Raw genomic sequence first — 15,412 nt, 5'->3', positions numbered from 1 at the left:
GTACCAGACCACCAGAGGGCCTCATCCGGCCAACTGGAAGCTGCCAAAAAACGAAAATTCCAAAGAAGGCGATAAAGTTCGGTCAGTTTTAAATCGTCTTACTGACAAAGATGTCACTGATAACCTGCCATACACTAAAGTAAATAAAAGACAAGTCATTATATGATAGAAAGAGTTTTTTTGTTTGTTTTTTTATTGACAATATTTCATTAAATAATAAAGCCTCTATTTATTGCAGCTGGTCCACAGTAGTTAAAAAAAAATAAGAGAAGTTCTGTTTTGGGTAATGAGCAGTCTGTGATTTTTCTGTAGTTTTACAAATTTCATCCTTAATGAATGAGCCTTTTTTTTACAGGTTATTAAGCAAAATTAGATGAAATTGGGCTTTATGTGGCCCACAGTGTAAAACGAGTTTGAAGCCCTGTTACAGACTGAATGTTCAGGATAGTCACATCCACGCCCGCTGCTTTCTGATCTCCACATTTTCGAGATTTGTTGTTTTGGAGAATGCACAGACAAACACCAAGTAATTAGTGATAAGCAACAGAATTACAAAATGCAAGAATTTCACCGACTAAAACTGAAGCAGACGTCTCAGTCGGTCTACTCTGCAGAGCAAGCTATACGTCACCTACTTAAAAAATAGAAGTTGTTTTCCATAGTCGGCTGTAAATATTTATTTCTGCTGTAAAGTTAAATATTTTAACATGTTAACGTTTAACACAGCATGGTGCACTTCTAATTTTTTTTTTATCATTTATAGTTTTTATTTTATTCACCTGGTTCTGTTGGATGTTTCTTGAATTTCTTGTTTTGTTTATTCTTTGCTTTTATTCATTTTGGATTTTTTGGTCCATCAACTCCACTTGTGACCAACATTATTTTACATCTATACCACTTAAAAAGCCACAGTAGGTGTTTTGTTCTGGTACAGCAGCAGTTTGAAAAACTGAGTGACCACGAGAATAAACTATAATCACACGAAGAATGAAAACAAGTATAAGCAAAGTTTGATGTTTGTGGAATAAACTCTTGCAGAAGAGAGAATAACTTCTTCGTGCAAAGGCCACGACGGCTGATAAGAAATTTACCAGAGATGTTTAACTGCCTGGAATGTTCATCAAGGCACGCATTGAATCAGTGCTGATGTGTGACTGAGCCAGTGTCCAGATCATCCTCACTTTAAAGTGATGGTTAAGGTGGAAACTCGGTCTTTATTTTCCAGAAAATGGTAGTGTAATAATACAGTATAAAATTAATTTTCTGCTCAAGACAGTTTATTAATATTGTTCATCAACTCAACTCTATTCACTGGTTTATGTCAAGGAGAAAATTGAGTTTCAACAGTCCCTGGGAATACAAAGTTTAAAGAAAGCAGGATTTTGAACTACATTAAATAAGATTTACAGCACCTGCCAACAACCGGCTGGAAATGCAGACATTCAGACGTTTAAATCTTTGTAGTTGGGATTTAAATCCACAATAACTCCATAGGAAACATCTAAATGCTGGGCTCAACTGATGTCACCGCTGTCCTGTTATCTAAATTAAATCTGGGCTACAGTGAAGAATAGTTGATAGTAGACGTCTAACAGGAAGTGAGCTTTGGCACGAGGAGGCTCAAGTTCTCACCTGCTTAAGCTGCAGCTGCTGTTGCCTCCCAGTTCCACCTTTTAAATGACAGGTAAAGGTGATAACCACCCCACAGCGAAAACACTGTGGGCACCGTTTCTACAGCATTAACATGCTCTGACACAGGAAGTAAAGCCTTCTTAAAGGCATCAGATATTTTGGTAACTTACTAACCTTTGCATCTAAAGTGGGAATCAGTATAATCAGAAAGCTCATTATTCCACAGAGATGGTCACCTTCTGATTGAACAACTTCAATCGCGTGTGCCTTAAAAAGGCATCTGACACATTAAACCATGATAATAATTTTCTAAGCTTACTGCAGGATTTTATTAGAAAAATTAAGTTTAAATCTTATCTAATTGGGAAACGTGATGTTGTTCTCCAATAATGAAAAGTAACCACCTCTGACAGGTGTTCCACAGGGTTCTGTCCTCAGCCCACTTCTGTTTGTTTAAATATAAATGGACTACAGTCGCGTCCTGGTGCAGGTTTATAGAGGGGAGACCCAGCACTTAGAAAACAGTCTTTAAGGAGCTTGGAAAGAAAAGTGACTGGATTTCTTAAAGTGTCTTGAATTTGGTCTTTGCTCAGCGACGTGAGGTTAGATGGAGGAAGTTTTGTACTGGAGAGAGTGGGTAAAATCTTCACCCTGATTTGCTGCTTCAGGTTGTTACTTTATTAATCCTTACGGCGGTTTCCGTGGCTGTGATGACATCCACTACGGCCAGCTGTTGTGGAGAAATGGCAAAAACTGAGTCCTTTGGCTAGCATCTTCTGTTCAGCTTCAGTCGTTTTTCCCGTCTGTCCTCGGCTTTGACGTCTTCCTGTTCTTGTTTGTATTGTCTAGACTGGGAAATATAAGTTTTTGTTTGGAAAGTATGGAATTTTTTGAGTTGTCTTTCTTTTCCTTAAATGTGAGCTGAGCCTTGTTGACAAACCTAAAAATGTCTTCAAACATAGTGGAGAGTATGGGTTTGTTTTGAGTTCCTGCAGAATCTGACTGATCTTGTTGTGGAGTGCATCTATAGTGAAATGGACCCGCCTCATCCTTCCACCTAGAAGTTGGTTTTGTGCTCTCCACAGAAACAACGCCACTCTGTGTCGCCTCACCGTGGATCCAAGGCGCAAACTCTTGGAAAAAAGTTTGCTTTGTCTGCATCTTAGGTTGAAACAGAGATGGTTTCTATAATCCGCTAGTTTCCTTGATTCCTTTTCATACTCCAGTTGAAGGGTATTCCTCCCTAAGTGCAAGGCATTATATCTGTGAAGGTTCTCAGTCATCCAGGTCACGGTACTCTAAAGCAGCGCTCCCCAACCCCCGGGCCACGGACCGGTATCGGTCCGTGAGTCATTTGGTACCGGGCCGTAAGAGTTGAGACTCTGGTGTGAAATCTATGGTTTTCAGGGTTTTTAGCGTTATTTTGTTATCGTTTTTTTCGTTAACTCTGTTTTCCTGGGTCTTTTCATGTGTGTTATGAATAAATCTTCTTTTTTTCGGTACCGGTACTAGTTTTATTTTGTTGTATTTATCCGCGACACCTTAAAGGCCGGTCCGTGAAAATATTGTCGGGCACAAACCGGTCCGTGGAGCAAAAAAGGTTGGGGACCGCTGCTCTAAAGAGCCTGGAAAGAAAAGAGGCTGGACTTCTTAAAGTTTCGTGCAACTTTGCTTTTCTCCGTCCTTAAAACAAGCAAATAAGTTAAAAATTCGCGTGTGAGCCACAGCACAAGTTTCAGAGCTACAATATCTGATTTATTTTAGTTTCAAGAAGCACACTAAGAAGGTGCCCCAGGCTGCAAAAGTACATTTATAAAGATATTAGAGACTCTGTCAGCTCAAGCCACATTTGTTTTTCCCCATTTATATTATGATGCGGTGTCACGGTCACCTGCAGCAGTTAATCCTCCTATAATGGTTTACAGTCAGGAAATTTACACTTTGGATACTGTTAGGTTGCACATTTGCAATTTTATAGCTTTGTTCAGTAAAAGGCGGAGCTTCTACTGAAAACTGCACAGCTGCTTAGACCCTGATTGGGTTAAAGTGAATCAGTTTGTGAATCAGTCGTTAATATCTGCTGCCTTCTGTTTTAGGTACTGTATTATACTGCACGGTCTGGATTTGTTGTTTGTGTTTTTTGGTTTGTGTCTACGGTGAAGTTTATCTGATTTCATGCACAAATGCATTTTGTAAGCAGATTACACAGATTACCAAAAGAGAACTGTTTGTTTTTAATGAGGAAAAGAGATTCAGTTCATCTATTGGTCAATTACAGCTAAAGTTTCAGCAGCAGCAGCGAAATTCAGCAGTAACCCCAACAAAACAGGTTCCTTCTGCTCAACAATTTATCCTAATTTACTACAGACATGAAGCACCTGTCCCATCTGTCCCCAGGTGTTACTCCTCTGGTGTTTCAGGTAACTGGAAAGGAGCCAGTCTGAGTTTAAGAGCGCCGTGACTCTTGAGCCTCACTCTGGAGATCAGATGGAGGGTTAGTATTCTGTATTCCCCTCTCATGTCCCAGTCCACACAGGAAGCAGAATCATCAAACTCCAGATCGTGTCCTTGCACCATGTAGTGTATCATCTCCTGTAAATGCTCTCAGTCACTCTGGGTTTGTGTGGAAATGTTCACGGCGGTTGTGAGACTACAGCAGCTCAGCACCATCAGAAATGCTGATTATTACAGTGTGGAAAACTTGTAGAATTTGACACAAATAAAACTAGAAAAAGGGAAAAAACAAAACAGGATTTAGGCACATAAATAAAATTGAGCTCTGGGCCTAAATCTGCGTGTGCTCAAGTCACCAGTGGAAAGCAGCTTTTGTGTCCGGCAGCTGAGACCGTCAAACAGGAACACCGACCACAAAGACTCCCGACTAATGAGAAGCTCCTCGCACTGCTCAAACCCGTCGTTTCTCCCTCTGGGTTTCAGAAGTGCGAGGCGGGATGATGTCGGTGGTGATGGTGGGCCAGCTGCCCGCTGCTGGCCTTGTCTCTCAGCATGGTTAGTGCAGTGTTGGAAAAATCCCTCAGGATGTCCACGGTCTCCCGCTGGAGCTGCAGGGACTCCTGCACAAACTCCTGCTGGCTCTCCACGAGCAGCTGGACCGACTGAGCCAACGTCTCCAGAGACTGAGACACCGAGGTCAGGAGCATCCTGCTGGCCCGCTGCTGCTGCAGGCTTTGAGACGCCACCTGGGCGACCTGCTCGTGTGACCTGCGTGAGGACGCTCCAGCTGGGAGGGGGTCCGATAGGTTTGAGCCTGAGGTGGGGGGAGTACTGCGTGGAAAGACGGAGGAGGAGGGAGGAGGCTGGCTTCGAGAAGAAGAAGAAATAGTGGCAGAGGTGAGTGTTGAGGCAGCGCAGGACTGAGAAGTGAAGGAAGCTGCAGGTGGTGGAACTGAGGTAGAAGGTCGAGGGTGAGAGGAAGCACCATTTGCTGCAGCAGGTGCAGAGGAAGATGGTGGAGGAGGGAATGGAGAGGGAGCAGGGAGGGCGGAGCTAGGTCTGTTGGAGGTGCTGGGGGACCGTGATGGTGGAGGGACAGCAGAGGATGAAGCAGCTTCTGAATCGGAAGCCGAAGGAAAGCCAGAGGACGTGGAAGCCACAGAGGAGGAGGAAGGTCCAGGTGGAGGTCTGCTGGAGGAGGAGTTGTTCTGGATAGTTTGGCTCTGGCCGTTGCTGCTTCGGGAGTACGTGTAGACGGGCTTCACCCTCATCAGGGCGTTATCGGGCAGAGGATCGAGGGAGGTGGGGGGTGGCCGGATGGAGGAAGGGTAGGAGAACATGGAGTCGTCGTTTTCATCAAAATCCATCATGTGTTCTGTGAAGGACAAACACCACAGGAGGATCTTTGTGCAGTTTGTTCTTTAAAGGAGCAGCACTGAAACATGCAGGGTGATTCAAACTCTCTTTAATGCTATCACTAGATTAAAGCAAGGACAGAAGAAACCGCACCGTCGAGATGTTTACATCGTATTTCTGCACGCAGTAAACCGTCTTTGTTTCTCCACATTTTACAGGAAGCCTGCTTTTCTTAGGAAAGCACAAATCTAGAAGATGAATGTTCAGGGTTTTAATTTCTTATTCCTCACTTCACTGCCTCGATCAGATTATGGCCGAGTCTCAGGTATGACATTCATGCTTGTGCCAAATGAAAGCAGGAAGTTTACAGGATCTCACAACATTTTCAAATTCTTGTTCAAACATTGACCTCATGCCTGATTCATTTTAATTTAAATACACATTATGGATGATTTTTAACACTCACAGCCAAAATTTACACTGCGCGGTTTAAAAAATAAGTATAAACTGTGTCCTTACCTCCATCATCACCCAGGTCAAAGTCAGAGGAGGAGTGGAAAGGATCTCCTGCAAAAAAACATGAGAACGTCATGAAAACATCCAAGAAGGCCTCAGAGATAAATGCTTTTGAGACATGTTAGTTGGATCTAAGAAGCAGTCACCGAGTTATTTCTTCTCTTCTTAAACAATCGATTTGTACGTCGGTGACGATGTGAGATCAGTAGGGACGGGTAGTGATAAGATTTTCACGATTCCGATTCCATTCCCGCTCTTCAATGGGGTGTCACAGGGTCCCCGGGAAAAAAAATTGTAAATGTAAAATAATAAAATAAATATTCTTAACATAACATAAATTATTCTGTAGCAATTACACAAGAATATCCAGTAATGTCCCTGCCTACTAGAGCTGGGCGATAGAACGATAACGATATGTATTGCAAAATAACTTTTTCTCGATAGAAAAATGAAACTATTGCGATAGGCCTCATCTCTCTCTCTTCCTGTCTTAAAAAAAAAAAAGAACAGCCAATCCAAATTAAGTAGCGCATAGCCGAACCAATCACAGCCGCAGCGTCACGTCACGTGACTTGTTACGTACAGCACAAGTGCTAAGCCGCACACGTGTATTTGTTTGGGAAGCAGCCAGCCGCCGTGCCGGCCGGTTAATGGAGAAAATGAGTTTGCCCGCTAGAGAAAAATCCAACCGAGAGCTTGGGTGACCAGGTTACCAAGAGAACACAGATGACGGTTCCAATGCCGGAGAGATTGTCGAAAGGAAGGGCCAGAGAAGTTCCGTAGACTAAAAGCGCTAATTCGTCATCGAAAACAACCAGGAGAATCCCTGCGAAGCAACAACAGTCAATTGAGTCGGTTTTCTCCAGCGTCTTACCATATGACAAAAAAGCTAAGAGACATAGCAACATAACGAATGCCATAGCCTGCCGTCATGCTAAAGACATGCTACCAATAATAAACACGGTTAGAAAATGAAGGATTCAAGCAGCTAACTGAGGTAATAGCTAAGCTATACAACAAGGAGAGATTGAGAATTTCCTTTTAGTTCTCAGTTTATTTGATATTGACAAAAGTTAGTCAATTTTGTCTGTTCTTCTGTAAAACAAACTAAGATTTATTTTTAGAATTAATATTTTGTTTCTAAGTGGAATTGACAATTTAGTCTGTTTTGTTTGTTCTATTTTGAAACTTAAACGCTTTAGCGGCTGCCTTTTGTGTAGTTTGCAATATTTGCCTTTATTTATCTGAAACTGAAGTCTCATGTTCCTTAAGTACATCTGCCCTGTTGAACTTATTATGGGAAATAAATATTTTAATTAAAACAAGCTGCTAATTATTTCACATTTTACTTGTGAGCAACGGCACATTTAAATCTTACAAATCTAGTTATTTGGCTTATATCGTGATATATATCGTTATCGCCTGAAATGAAAAAAACATATCGTGATATGAAAAAATCTTATATCGCCCAGCTCTACTGCCTACAATTAAACACATTCACTTACGGAAAATCGGGGGCATCTGCTGTGGCAAATGGGTGCAAGCCTTTGACCACAAACTAAGTCACTGCTCGGTGACATTCGTCTATCCTGGCCTGAAAGGAGACACTAACGGTAGACTGCAGCGAGAACTGCCAGCCAGACTCTGTCTCTCTCATCATGGTCACCTAAATGCAGCGCACAGTGCTAACATAATATGCACTGTTAGTTGATTATTTACCTGCCGTATTAACGGGAGAGGACGTGCAAACGTTACCGCTGCTGCTGGGTTGAGATTCACGAGTCCGGAGCGGAATTAAAAACACGACATTCATTTAAGGTCATCGCGTGTTTTGTGAGCAAATGCTTTTGCATATTCGTAGTGTTTCCTCCCTTAAATGAAATATCTGCTTTGCAAGTATTGCAAGTTGCCCTGTTGTCATCCGTTCTCGTAAAGTATAACCAAACTTTTGAGTGTTTGAGCCGCTTAGGCGCCCTGCCAGGTAAATGACGCTCCGCAACGTGGTGACGTCATTCGGGGCAACTGGAATCGATAAGGGAATCGTTTGCAAAAATGGCAAACAATTCCAAGGAATTGAAACAGTGGGAACCAGTTCTCAACAAGAACCGGGTTTCGATACCCATCCCTAGAGATCAGTCTGCGTCTCACAACCAACCGTTTCATATTTATATTAAATGTAAAACAGGACCCTGAAGCTCCGTGATTTACACCTCAGAGTCTGGTCCCAAATAACCCTCGATCGAGCTGCCTGAGCTTTTTCTTTCCTAGTTTGGTGGGGGCGTAACGACGCTACTCACCGCCAAGTTCTTTTTCAGGTGAGGAGAGAGGTGAAAGGTCAAAGGAGGGTCCTCCTGATAAAGTGTGAGTGCCGTCTGTCAGACTGAGGTAGGAGTAGGGTGAACTGTTCGAGGGTAGCCCTTTACTGCACATCTTTGAGAAGTCGTCGTCTTCTCCCAGGTCCAGATCGCTGTCGCCGTCTGAGAACCAACACATGAAATCTGAGTAAATTCTGATACTCGGGCTGGACGGATCGTCACAGATATATCTGGTACCTTTTTTTAAATATCACTATAACTTCTCAGTTTTACACTGACCGCGCTAACAATGCAGCGCCATCCTGCGAAGTGAAATTCCTTTGAGAGGCAGCGAACAGAACACATCTGCTGAATAACCGGCAGCCAATCCGGACACCGTGATTGGCTGCCAGTAATGTGATCAGTTTCCAGCTGCAGCTTTTCACACATGAGCAGCAAAGAATACATCAGACAGATTACTTACTTCAGGAAGTCAGTTTGTGCATGCAGCATTTTCCTTAGCCTCTAGGGGCAGTGCTGAGTACAACACTACTCTAGACTTTAAGGGCTTCACCCAGGAAGTACACAGCCCCCAGCAGGCTGATAAAAACAGTTTCCTACCACAGTCTGTGTACACAGCACATTAAATCTGAAGCCACAGCAATATGAAATATACACCAGTGTTAGTGATACACAACACTGTAACTCAAGTCAGAAAACCAGTGGCCCAAATTTAGACCAGTTTTTACAGCCACCTAGCAGGATGCAGAGCATCTCTGCTGCCAGAAGGTGGCGTTAATGCACCGCGAAGCTGTCGAACAACAGATCAGTAGCAGGTGCTGGGTCACTGACAGCTGAGTGGCACGATGAGAAAAAACAGGAGAAACCTGGTTGAAACGCCAACACGTGCAGTGACATGACGGCAGCTTATCTCTGAAGAACATCAGCCTTTTATGAGGAAAAAAGGACAATTACATTTCAGAATTAATAAATTCAAAATACAGCTTTCCAGTCACAGCAGTGAAGTGAAACTAACACGTGTTTTCATTACGGGCTGGATGGCATCATCTTGTTTCCTTTCCTAAAGGATGGGTTTTAGTGCATCCTTTGTTAAAGGAGGCAGCAGCGAAGCGCCTTTCCTTCGGATTGGGAGAGTTGAACAGCTCTTATCGTGGCTGAAACTCTGATACTTCTGGGTCACTTCACTCACTTAGAAACCTTTCCAAGAAAGAAAATGGACAATCTGATAAAACCCTGTGTTGCTCTCTGCCTCGCCTCACCTCCTCTAGGACTCATCATCAGTATCTTATGGACCATCCTCTCCACGGGACCCAGTTTCTTCTTCCTCAGGGTTGTGCCGTTGGGACCCCGCAGCGCTGCGATGCGTCGCTTCCCATCACATTTCAGGTCTGCCCATTTCTTCATGATCTGGCGCACCTGAGTGGAAACGAAACCTTTGAGGAGTGCTGAGTGACATATCCCATCCATCACAGTGCCTGCGACTGCTGCAAGTTATTAAACTACTGTCGACAATCCGTCGGTCATTTATGAACCACAGACGACAAAAATAAATCTATCGCATCCTGAAGTGAAGACTTTCAGCTTATGTGATTGTTAAGTTTGGTATGAATATAATTGGCAAAGGTTTTATAGAGCCTTTGTGTTCAAACAGCAGAGGGCAGCATAGTGTGGCAGGACTGAATGGCCTTATCTATTAATTCGCTCATCTGGGAGAACTGATGCTTTTTACATGACTTTGAATAAATTAATAATGCAGAAAAACAAAACTTTGAAGGACAGATCAGGGCTTTTCTGAACTGTTCTAACTTCACAAATCATCTTTTGAAGGACTTTCTGGAGCTGAGAATGATGTAAAACAAACCTCTCTGTGATTCTCTCCCAGAGCGTTGATCTGATTGGTGATCTCGACCCACGTCTGTTTCTTCGTTTCAGCCGACACACCTTGGTTAAACTTCCCTACAGAGAGAACGAATCAGTCTCAAGTATTAAATCACAGCAGTGCTGTAAAACGTGACCCATGTGCTCCCTCTGCTGGTAAGGATCTTTAAAAGCACGGTACATTCAAAACAGAGAGCAGAATGTTTTAAGACTGACTAGTAAAACATCCTGTAACTTCACAATAAAATCAAGTGTTGTGTTTGACATCTGACTCAAGTTCTCTGCACCACAATCAGCTTCACTTGAAATTTCTTCCAAGAACCAACTTGCTCAGTGAGGCCAGTGTTTCCACAGCTTTGGATTGTATCTGTGGTGTCAGTGGTTCCTGAACTAAACAATATTAAAAAAATGTCCCTCGGATGTGTTTTAACTGTCTAAACTCCGTCCTGACAAAAACAAAAGGGATTCTGACTGCAGCTTCTCTGAGCAGGGCGACATAGCAGCATCAGAAGCAGCTCTCCACCTGCTGCCAGTCGGCTGGAGTGCATTTTGCACTAGAATACAGATCACTGTCACCAAATGCAGCCCAAGGCGGCGAAGCTGGCGTCCATCGGCCTATGTGATGAGAGATTTGAGGAGCTCAACACCCGCATGATAAACATGACCAACAGGACGGTCAGTAGGTCGTACCAGAATGGCCTCAATGGCACACATTTTATTACAAACAGCTCCACGAAGACTTTCCTCCTAAACAGAAAAGAAATAATCTACTTGTCTATTCCTACTCACTGAGGATGATGTATCTGTTCCTCTTCACCGCCTCCAGCAGCAGCTTGACCTCAGTGAAGGAGAACCTCGGTTTGGCTTTCAATGCTCCTTTTACTCCTCCCACCCTCAGCTCCTCATCATCCTCACGCCACGTGGCTGACATGGCTCTGCCGCTGCCTCGGACAGCCCACTAAAACAGAGACCGAGTCCAAATTCACCGCCCTCCACGACTAGCCAATCCTGATCCAGCTGCCAGTCGGGACTAGACACGCCTGGCTGACTGCACAGGACCTGCAGAAAAAACACAAAGGAAAAAACGATGAAAGAAAGGAAATATGGAAAAAGTAGGAGACCAGGAAAGAGAGCGCACACTGTGATAAAATGAATTATAAGCAGGCAGAAATAACATCTCTGCTTCATAAACATACAAAATTTCACTCTGTTTAAAAACTGTTACTTATTATTTGCTCTAAATAAGCTCCTTAATAAGCTTTTGTGCAGATCAAAGTTTATCTTTTAATTTTTTACAAAATAACTTAACATCCACTTTTCTGAGAATTTCAGCATAAACGCACGAGTACATTTTGACTAATGAGAGATTTAATCCATGTAAGACAATAACATCATCGAGTTACACTAAACAGTCTCCTAAACCTCGCTCTTATTCTGAAAATTCAGTCACTGCTAATCAGCTTGTTGTGGTGCTTCCTGTCTCATATTTTCCCATGCTGTGATGCAGGCCTGGGTAGGATGGACTTCATGACTCAGTCCCACTTGTGCCAACTCGATTTGACTGATCAGTTTGGGTCGATTTACATTGCAAATGAGTACCACATAAATGTGCATGTGGTCATCAAAGTAATGTGGCTGAAAGTCTTGTGATGTCATGTTTATATGACACAAACATGAGAACGGAGGATTTCGAGGTGATGCTACACCTGCTGCTCAGTCTGTGGCTTTTTCTCAGACTCGGGGACCAGAGTGTTGGATGTTGTGTGGCTATTTGTGGCCGAGTTTCAAAAATGGCAGTTTTGATTTCTTTGAAGGAGACAATCTCATGACTCATCGAGCAACGCCACAGCCTGGCCAGTCACCAGCATGCAGTCTGGGGCGATCGTGGCTCGAGACTTGGGTGTTCGTCTTATAATCAGAAGGTTGCCGGTTCGAGCCCCGGCTCGGACAGTCTCGGTCGTTGTGTCCTTGGGCAAGACACTTCACCTACTGCCTACTGGTGTTGGCCAGAGGGGCCGATGGCGCGATATGGCAGCCTCACCTCTGTCAGTCTGCCCCAGGGCAGCTGTGGCTACAACTGTAGCTTGCCTCCACCAGTGTATGAATGTGAGAGTGAATGAATAGTGGTATTGTAAAGCGCTTTGAGGGGTCCTGAAAAAAGCTGATTCAATTTGATTTTGACTCAGACAGTCAGAAATATTATAATTCTGATTATTTACCCATACATCCATATTTTATACCCATGTATAAAAACAAAGCTGACACTGTGAGACTTCATCAGAGGTGTGAGCATCACAGCAGAGGCCTTTGTGTCAAAGTAACTGAGGATAAAACAGAAAAACATGAAGGAGATTTTCCTGTCCTGGCTTTTTATAGCAGATAACTTTAAAAATATTCTGCAGTAGAACAAAAACTGAAGAAAACCGTGAATCAACATGTGAACATTACCTGATGCTGCTGAAGTGAAGCAGAGCAAAGTTACAGAGGTTTGATTACAGACACAGCTAAGAGTTTTGCAATTTGGCATACAGTTAAAAAGTTTACATTTCTTCGGTATTGAACAGCAGAAATGAGACTTTCTTGTCAGAGGTCACGTGCAGCAGACAGCGCTGTACACAACGGTAGACTGGTGCGTAGTAAGCAAGAGAATAATGCAGAAAACAGATTTTTGATGGTAAACTGCTCTCTGAGTACACTGAGAGAGAGAGAGCTGTGCAGGAAGTGTAATTTTATCGTGGTGGAAGCAAAACTGCCAAAATAAGAGTGTATCTATGACGATATTTCTAAACGTGAAGCATAGTTTTGATCTTCTTTTGTTGCTGGTACAGTGAATTGTATGTGCCGTCAGGTTGCGCTTTGCGTTTACATCTTTTTACGGATTACCTGCTTTTTAATCGTTTGCTGTTTTAGCTGTTGGCGGTTGTTGAAATAGTTTTGTCAGCTTTAACCTGAGATTCTGGTATTTCTGGAAAAATACATTTATATTTAAGTCGACTCAGGATTTAATGAATCCATATCGCATTATTCAAACTAAAAAAAGATTTTAATCGGAAAATCTATTTTTTAAACCCAACCCTACTTGCAACCCCCACTGAACAGGTACTAAAAAAAGTAACCAGTACCCGGTACTACTACCTAATGGAAAAACCTAAAAACTGAGTCAAGACGAGTAGATACCAGCGGAAAAGAGACGTAACTACTGTCTTGGATCACGGGAAGTGATAGCAGTCCCATTCCACCAAGCTTTGTATAACAATGGCCAGCCAAGTATATCTGCCCACTCAAGTTTAGAGTGAGCATTTAGAGCTATGGTACAACTCTGTCTGCTGTACACTTGTGGTCTCGGATATATTAAAAGCTACCAAGCTGTGGAGTGAGCAGTCTTTCTGTAGGAATCTGAGCAATAGTGGTTTTCTCCCCTATTGTGAGGTCTTGTTTCTTTTAAGTCTGTGAAACCATTAAATTTCTTCAGAAAAAAGAAAAATATCTAAACGTTTTTATTCACTGGACCAACTTTCTGGTCCCAGCGGCACAAACTGATCCACTGAAACAAATATTTTTTAAATGACTAATATAAAATGTGGCAAATTTTTTTCCAAGTTGTGAGACAAAATTTTCTTCATACAGTTTTATAAATATTTCATGCATGTTTCAAGTATGTTCCCAATTTTAAAAAAAAATTGACTGCAGAAGCAGGTAGTCCAGTCATCCACTGGCACTTTTAAATGTACCTGCAGCTCACAATTTAAAGGTTACAAAATTATGTTGTCAAAAATACTTCTACATACTTTAAAAAGGGTCTAAACAAAACCATTCCTATCTATGATACAAATCCCATTCAAATTTAGCAACTGCGATGAATTCAAATAAAATTGGACTATACAGATGTTATCACCTGAGCGACAGCTGTGCAGCTGAACCGAACCTATGAGTGTCTGTCTCCTGGATTCTCCTGGATTTTATGTTGTGAAAACTTAATTTTAATTAGCAACACAGACAAAAAGTGCTGCACGCGTAGCAGACAGTTTACTGGTTTCAGGTTGAATGAACCATAAACAGACAGATTTCAGGAAAACCACCTGCAGTGTTGGACAAGGGCCGCTTTCAGGGCTGTGGACGAGAACGTCTCGTTTTTCCTTCAGCTCGTGTCCCTATACTGCCCCCTTCTGGCTGGACTTTTACATACACGAACACTGATAGATGACCGTTTTCCTGTCTTTGAGAAATTCTTCTTTTTCTGAGGAAACCTAAAGACACCCACAGCCACACGTGTGTATGAAATCTCTCTATATACACATGTATATGTGTGTATCCATATATCAAGTAGTTACAAAGTAAGTAACCATGTTAGTGCAGCCATCCTTCTAAAGTGCTTTTTTTAAGTTACTTTGTTTCTTTTGGTTAATCTGTTGAATTCTGTTTACGTCACGGAGTTCGGACCGGCGCTGATTGGCTGGCTGTAAACATCCACGAGAGCGTCCTAATGTTCCAGATCTCATTAAATACCTGATAAACATTGCCTTCTCCCAGGCCACGTGGCCCACGGGAACCAATCAGCTGCGACCGTGCTGTGTCTTTGTTGAGCTCGTGCCTGATGGTTCACACGGGGAGCTGCCCACCCGACTCCTCCGCGTCCGTTAGCTACGCGGGGCTGAACCGCTGCTGCGTGAAAACGACGAGACGTGCGAATCCTGTGAATTTCCGTAATCACGAGCGGGATTATCGCGAACATTACAAGCGGAGCTGTGCAGTGTCTTTGCGCTCCAACTCTCGGTGTCCGAGCTGGAGGAGACGCCTGCTAGCTCCGGCGCTACGCTTTTATTTCGCACTGTAGCACGTTCGTACGTTTTGCGCGAAAACGCCGCCCGTGGGGGCTGCTGTTGCGGATTCCGCGTGACGTGCAGTGTTTTTTAAAAGGCCGCATATGCTGTAAATAATTACCAGGCAAATGGCGCTGTTCTCCCCTCCTTCCTTCGTGGTTCTCCCGAAAGTTCGGAGTGACGAGAACAAGCGAATTGCGCAGACTCTATTCACGCAGCGCGTGTGGTTTTTTTTCCTTCTTCTTCCTCGAACGCGCAACATTTTCAGGCCGCTGCGCGCCCCCATGTGCCGCAGACGCGGTATGCACCAGTCACTCCCATTCCCAACACATCCGTCACCAAACTCACGAAGTCTGCACGTTCAGTCACACGGTGAATATTTAATGAGTACCATCACCCTCACAGCCCCTCCTCCCCCCTCACATAATTAATTAGTCCCAA

The 15,412-nt window shown here is 43.2% G+C and overlaps 1 protein-coding gene across 1 annotated transcript; it reads right to left on the bottom strand.

Moving 5' to 3' along the window:
- Positions 1 to 3,842: 3,842 nt before the first annotated feature.
- LOC116323313 (formin-like protein 18) lies at positions 3,843 to 15,286 on the bottom strand. Its single transcript, XM_031743618.2, has 7 exons — positions 15,093 to 15,286; positions 10,941 to 11,210; positions 10,135 to 10,229; positions 9,533 to 9,689; positions 8,256 to 8,435; positions 5,962 to 6,009; positions 3,843 to 5,461 (listed from the first exon to the last, which is right to left on the bottom strand). The coding sequence occupies exons 2-7, from the start codon at positions 11,080 to 11,082 to the stop codon at positions 4,566 to 4,568; spliced, it is 1,518 nt and encodes a 505-aa protein (XP_031599478.1). The 5' UTR covers positions 11,083 to 11,210; positions 15,093 to 15,286; the 3' UTR covers positions 3,843 to 4,565.
- Between the last annotated feature and the right edge of the window lie 126 nt (positions 15,287 to 15,412).

Source organism: Oreochromis aureus, linkage group 14 (assembly GCF_013358895.1).
Source record: "Oreochromis aureus strain Israel breed Guangdong linkage group 14, ZZ_aureus, whole genome shotgun sequence".
Classification (NCBI taxonomy): Eukaryota; Metazoa; Chordata; class Actinopteri; order Cichliformes; family Cichlidae; genus Oreochromis; species Oreochromis aureus.
This window is presented reverse-complemented; position numbering and strand designations above follow the sequence as displayed.